The sequence below is a fragment of the Phaethon lepturus genome, unplaced genomic scaffold (assembly GCF_000687285.1).
Source record: "Phaethon lepturus isolate BGI_N335 unplaced genomic scaffold, ASM68728v1 scaffold56405, whole genome shotgun sequence".
Classification (NCBI taxonomy): domain Eukaryota; kingdom Metazoa; phylum Chordata; class Aves; order Phaethontiformes; family Phaethontidae; genus Phaethon; species Phaethon lepturus.
Genome location: NW_010542361.1, coordinates 2,236 through 9,057, shown reverse-complemented (window position 1 = coordinate 9,057; position 6,822 = coordinate 2,236). Strand labels below are relative to the sequence as shown.

At 41.2% G+C, this 6,822-nt stretch overlaps 1 protein-coding gene across 1 annotated transcript in view; it reads right to left on the bottom strand.

The window, feature by feature from the left end:
• Positions 1-595: 595 nt before the first annotated feature.
• ZBTB45 (zinc finger and BTB domain containing 45) overlaps positions 596-6,822 on the bottom strand; it is a 7,292-nt gene continuing 1,065 nt past the window's right edge. Inside the window, exons 1-2 of the mRNA XM_010287982.1 lie at positions 6,294-6,822; positions 596-1,738 (exon numbers count right to left, since the gene is read on the bottom strand). The exon at positions 6,294-6,822 is cut by the window's right edge and continues 1,065 nt beyond it. Of these exons, the coding sequence (XP_010286284.1) occupies positions 1,320-1,738; positions 6,294-6,822 (948 nt within the window). The 3' untranslated portion in view covers positions 596-1,319. The remainder of the gene's footprint in view (positions 1,739-6,293) is intronic.

The window sequence follows — 6,822 nt, the reverse complement described above, 5'->3', positions numbered from 1 at the left end:
TTATATATATTCATATATATAATAAAAGAGAAGATATTAGTGGCAGTGTACGCAAAACAAAAAAGAAAACAAAGAAAAATTACTTTTAACAATCTCACTTTTTTGTTTTTTTACACAAATACTGTTGTAAATATATTAAAAAAATCAGCATTCTATCTGGTAAACGTCACTTTTGCCCCTCTATAAAATTTTGAATTAAAAAAGTCCCAAGAACTCTTTTTTTTTAATTATTATTCCCCTCCCCACCCACCCTCTATTCCTCTTTCTTCCACAAGAATAAATCCTGATGCAACTTTTTTTTGCAAAGATTGTGGGAACTAACCCTTCTCTTGTACCTAGATCCATAGGTTGCAACCTCTGATATCTTTGATTTTCCTCTGTGTTTCTCTTTGCCTTCTGTGAAAGTCCCTCTTGATTGTGCTGAGGCCCTGGGCTCAGCGAAGACACTGAATAAATTACAAAAAAGCCACCGTTGCTCGTTGTCTGAATCTTCTTGGTTTCTGCTATAAGGTGGTGGTGGTATGGGAAAAGCAGCGGGGAGGGTGCGCCAGAGAGCGTGGGATGGAGCAGAATCCAGGTGAGGAACCTCTGATTCTTTATCCTCACCCTGCAGGGACTGACTCCACACTATCCAAGCCACACTGCCTTGCACTCCCCTCAGCCCTTTTGTGTGTTTGTGGATGCGTGTGTGTGAGAGAAAGCAGACACGTGGTGGAAACCAGCAGGGCCTTGTTTCCTCTGGTTGCTGCTCAACCAGAAGCAAAATATTCCACAGTTCTAACTGGATACTGTGAAGTCCAAAAGCGGTCAGCATTGTGAATTATGTCCATTGAAACACTGCGAGCGGTGTACTTATAACGACAGTAGGCCTTGTAGATTTGTAATATATTTTGTTTTGTTTCTTTTTTTTGTAGTGCTCTTCACAAGTGAGAAAAAAGAATTTTTTTTTTTTCTGTCTGTTTTTTTTATTTTTTTGTTGTTTTTTTTTTGTTTGTTTTTTGTAGTAAAGAAGGGTTGTATTTAGAGGCCAGTAGCTAGAGATCCAACCAGTGGAGCTCATGAAGCACTACCTGGCCTTAAGGCCACCATCCGAGGGAGGTTGGGAAAATTATTATTCACCCAGCCTCCGGAAATGTAATGTACCAGCAGGCAAAAACAGTTCTTCATGTAGTACAAAAACAACAAAACGAAACGAACCCAAAAAAAGGAGGAAAATAAAGGTAAAAACGAAACAAAAATCATTTCTTAAATTCTAGTGCCATAGCTTTTTTTGTTGTTTCTATTTTTTTGTTCATAACAGAGAGAGAGAGAGATTCTACTTATCCGTCTGACACATGCATCCTCATGTGGTCGTTGAAATGCTCGATTTGGTCAAACTTAGCTGGACAGACAGAGCAGACATACGTGGTCCCCTCCGTGCAGGCCACCACCCCGGCAGGGACGGCCCTCGCGCCGGTGCCGGTGGCTCCAGGTGTGCCGTTGGTGGCACTGTGCAGAGCCACATGCCTCTCCAGCAGGGTCTTGTGGGAGAACTTCTTCTTGCAGATGTAGCACTCGTAGGACTTCTCCCCACGGTGGAGGCGCATGTGCACATTAAGGGAGCTCTTCTGGGTGAAGCGCTTGTTGCAGATACTGCACTGGTACGCCCTCACGCCAGTGTGCGTCACCATATGTTTGATTAGGTAATCCTTTAAGGAGAAGGAACGCCAACAGATGCTGCATTGGTGGGGTTTCTCACCTGCCCATTACCAATGAGAGAGAAAGAAAGGAAAACAGACAAAAAAAAGATAATAAAATTAAACCAGCTCTGTATGACTCTTTCCAACAAGCTAATGGTAAGTCTCACAGGGGTCTGTGGAGAGGTGCTCTGGCTAAGAAAGAATAATTTTGTTAATAAGCATGTTTCGATACACAAAATCTTTTGCAACCAGAGGTTTCAAAATGCTTTACAAAGCGGGTTATATGTATTCCCAATCCACACACAGGAGCTCAGGTGATTTCTTCAAGTTCACACAGTAGGCACTGACAAAGACAGGACTAGAGTTAACAGGTCCTGGTGTCTACCCCCAGTTTCAATGGCACAGCCTCTCCTGGCCATGCTCCTGCCTTGCCCTCTCATCCTCATTTCTAGACATGTCTTAGTCAAGTTACTTTACCTTTCAGTGCTTCCATCTCCCTATGTGTATGCAATAAAAAGATGGACAAGGCTAGTGATTACCAGATAGCTGATCTGTAACACACTCATTTTTGTCAAATTGCTTTAAATTTCTCAGAAGAGAAACACAAGAGATTGCTAAAGTAATCAAACTCTCTATAAAAGGTTTACAGTTGTTGCCCCTTTTCCTGATCAAATCTCATAGCCAAAGCAAGAATAAGAGTAACTGAAAAGTGTACCTCAATACACAGAATTGCCTAGGCCAGCCAGCACCACACAAAGGGCAACCTAACACATAAAATTCCATTGTAACAGACATGAAATTTAAATTACTTGACTGCCAATTAAATAAAACACCTTTTCAGGTAAACCAGAGATATAAAATACTTACGTCCTCCACCACATTGCCTTGTGTACCCAGGACTGTTATAAAACTGATTCTGGCAATTTGTATAAGTGAACTCTGATCATATCCAGACAAACCAGTGACTACTACACTGAAAAAAAATTTAGCTGAGCACACACGATCAGTTTGTCCAGACTACTCTTAATTCCTCCTCATGATCAGAGTTCTTCTGGGAGACAATGCCATGGCCTCATGTTTCATGGTATCAGGCAACATTTTCATGATACATTGCTGTATCAATAATGTAGACAACACCCAACACCCTGAATGCCCCATCAAAAGCTGCTTTTTAATTTGTTTTCTGAATCACTTGTGGTATATTTCAGGTGTGGTAATTCATCATCCCCAAAGCTGTCAGGGAGAGAGATGGTACCATATCTCTGAAACAATCAAAATGATCCTCAAATGATCCTCCAGTTTCACTGACTGAAAAATGATTTTCCTTTGGTCATTCTGTAATTTCCCCTCTAGCAGAGATCCTTTCCTTTCACAGACATCCTGCTTCCTCCTTTTACAATCTGTCTGGCACTGTTTTAAATCCTGAAGAGTCAATCTTCAGGGACCATCTCCTGCCTGTGGTAATATATAATTTACGCTTCGGATAGTGAGATTACAATACGCTACTTATATTCAATTTTAAGAGGAGATAATTAATATGGACTGGATGGGAAGGATCTACTTTTTTATCTCTCTGAGTCTTTGTTTCTTTTCAATTCACAGTTTGAACAATATGATGGTGACATCTGTGAATGAAATCCACGTGCTGCTCTTCCTTGCACCAATGATGAGTTTGCCCCTACTCAGTGAAAGACACTTGGTCAAAACACATTAAGTCCTTACTTTCCTGCTGGCTTTGCTGAACATAGTAGTGTAGATAGGCCAATATGTTTGACACGTGTTATGTGGAAAATGATAGTGTGTCAGCTATAATAATCTCTGATTAAGTTACAAGAGACTGATTATATTTACAATGCTCATTTTTGGCCTTAGGCAATATATATCCCAGAGTTTGCAATAAGTCAGTCTCCTCTGCTCTAGACCCTGTTAAGACTATGCTATAAAAACACCCTAATTTTTGCCTGCACATGCTTCCATGACACACCGGGTTCTGGCTTTCTAATCTTAGCTTCAAAACCTTCCTGGGATTTCATCTCTCCTAAAGATCTAAAAACTTTTTAGGTTTTCTTTTTTTGTATGCAAATGTATGTGCTTCCTAAATGAGCACTGTAGATTCTTTATTCCCACAATTCTTCATCTTGAATCAGATAAAACATTGCTCCGTGAATTAAATGTGCATGTTCCTCCTCTTGGTTCTTTATTTCATATTTGGCTGCTTTTAGACAGCAGTGTGGGACTGTTATTGAATATTAAACACAGTGTGACATGTAGGAGAATGCAATGATGGCTTATAAGATGCATGGACGCTGCATGCATGCTAGCACTGTATTTCCACAACATTGCATGTCTTGGAGAACACCACTGTGGGATACGTTAAAGCCATCCTGCAGGGAACACACAAAAATATCCAACTCCAGTACGTCTGTATCCAACTGAAAGAAGAAAGGGAGGTAGGTTTGAGTCTACATTGCAGTGCTTTCATTACACTGAAAGCTACCTCCAAATGTAGTTTTTGGAAGCATAAAAACATACAGGAATTGACAGGTCTTTAGGTTGTTGAATTCTGGTTTATGATTAGGCTCCTCCTTGGTTTCTCTTGTGAGCCCTCCAAACAGCAAGACTAATTAAAACATTTGCATCTCCCAGATCTTTCCCTTTTTCTGTGGATCTTTTCCAGAGACACTTTGCCTGGCTTCCTTTAACAGAGCTGAGGAAAGTCACCCTGAGAGTGGGGTCTCCTCTCACAGTTTTCATAATGATCCTGTCCAGCACTAGACAAGGTAGCAGACATGCTTCCTCTGAGTCGGTACATATAAAGGTTATTTTCAGAAGGGTCTTCTGAAGCCCTGCCCTCTGTTGGTTAAGGCGCAATTATTTTCCCAGAGACTCCAGGAGCCACTTAGTTCCTAAATGAACTTGGAAATCATTTATCTACCCAATTCTCTCCTTGCCACCAAAGTTCATTATTTTGGGCATTCTCAGACCCACACAAATAAAATATTAATTCATGATTGAAGATGTCTATCAGTTTCCTTGTCTTACTTTATGTGTAGTAGCTAGGAATATTTTAGGTCAGGTTTTTCAATATTATTCTTTATCCAACTCCAAATACCAAATGCAGTGCGTAGTTGCGGGGGTGGAATAAAGCACCTAATCTCAGTGAAGCTATTTGTGAAAAAGCCTTTCTAGCCTTTATAACAAGGATGCAGGCAGATAGATTTGACTGTGTTCTGAAGGGGATATTTTTCTGAATTACACAACACTATCCACATAGTATTTTAGCTTCTCATCCACAACAGAAAGATGGAGAACATAAACAGACACGAAGTATATCTTGGGATTCAGGATTCTTGATCATTTCAATCATACATTTTGTACCAGTCCTGAGAAGTTGACCTTTTTGTATATGTACATGTATATGTCTGTCTTAGATGTCTAGAGGAATTTTTAATTTAAGTGATAACAATAGATAAATAGAAATTAAAAGTTTCCATGTGCACATGGAATTGAAATATATTGGATACAATGGGGAAGCATGACTTACATTCCTCCCATACCTTAGGCAATTTCTCTAGGTTCTACTCCATGTATCATAAACCCAGCATTTATTTTAAGATCTGACGTTAACAAAACCACTGTTTGGTGAGAGAAATATTTACTCTTTCTCTAAACTAGAATTTCTCTCCAACGTCAGAATGAGCCAAGGGCCTAAAGCAAGCAAAATTTAGTCCTGAACCCAGGATAGCTTGTCCATGTAAGATAAACATACCTCCTTGCTTTGAAGTCTCCTAACTTGACAAAGCTAGAAAAGGCAGTTTTGGTTTAGTAGTAAATATGGTTACCTGTATTGCCTCAAAAGACCATATACTAAAGGAGTTGCATTTTTAAACAAAAGGGTGCTGATGTTGTGTTGTGCACATATTATTTTAAATTTTTCTCATTGAGTCCCATGCTTCTGTACTCACAGCTAGTGAAACATCTGACTTACCAAGACACAGGAGGTTACAGCAATCAGCTTCAGTGAAGTACAGAAAAACTTCCTGAAAAAACCTCCAAATTTACTTTCTTGTAGGAATATGTGAGATTTAGCAAATAATGTGGCAGTGTGCGTAACACCCGGGCCTGGACCTATTGCTGCAATTCCACCAGGAATGAGCTTTCCCTAAACTCATGCCAATCATCATCACTTGAGCTTAAACCCCCGTAGCTGTGAAACTTACAGGGGGATGCCCTTTTTTGGTAGATACAGTTTTTCTTTAATGACTTGTTACAGTTTCCTCATGCAACTTCAACTTAATGTTGCTGGGCCAGCTTGCAGGGGACAACAAATGCTTACCATTTCCTTGGATGGGTACAGGACACATTTTACTCTAAGTAAAATGAGCTTGTTGCTGCACTATGCACAGTTAGGCCCCTGTAGGGGACCTATATGTATCTGCAAGGGCTCAATTTCAATGCAGTAAGCTCAGAAAGTGTTCAGTGATACCAGCTCCCTGGATAACCTCTCCCTTCTGTTTGTGCTGGGGGCTGGCAGGTTGGGAAACAGAATCTAACTCCATGTTTCTCAATGACTTGATCTGGCTTTGTGTATAAGCCAAAGGGACATACTCTTACCTGTGTGTACAAACATGTGCTTGACGTAGTTCTGTTTAGCGGTGAAAGTCTTGTTACAGAGAGTGCACTCGTAAGGCTTTTTTTCGCCTTGCCCACCTGCTGTGCTGTGGCCCGCAGATGGGGCCAAGGGCTGTGGGGCTGGCAGCTGGGCAGTAAAGGTTGAGAGGCCAGGCTGGGACACTGTCACAAACTGTGTCTGTTGGCCAGCTAAAGGCTGGGGCAGGCTGAAGAGAAAAGGCTTAGGGCCACTGCCAGCAGACTGTGTGGTGAAAATGGCAGGCAGGTAGGTGTTTCCAGCTGTGCCAATGACCTGAGTGTTGCTGGTCAGAGTCAGTGGCATCCTCAGATTGCTGGTGAGGGTTTCTGTCTGGCGTAAGTAGATCTGTGTGGTTGGCAATGATTGGGCAACAGTTGTGTTGACAGAAGGCTGCAAAGCCCCCTTTTCGGTGCTGTTATTGACTGTGAGTACTTTACTGTCCATTTCAACGTCATTGCTTCTCTCTGGCGAGGAAGAGTTGGCATCTACATG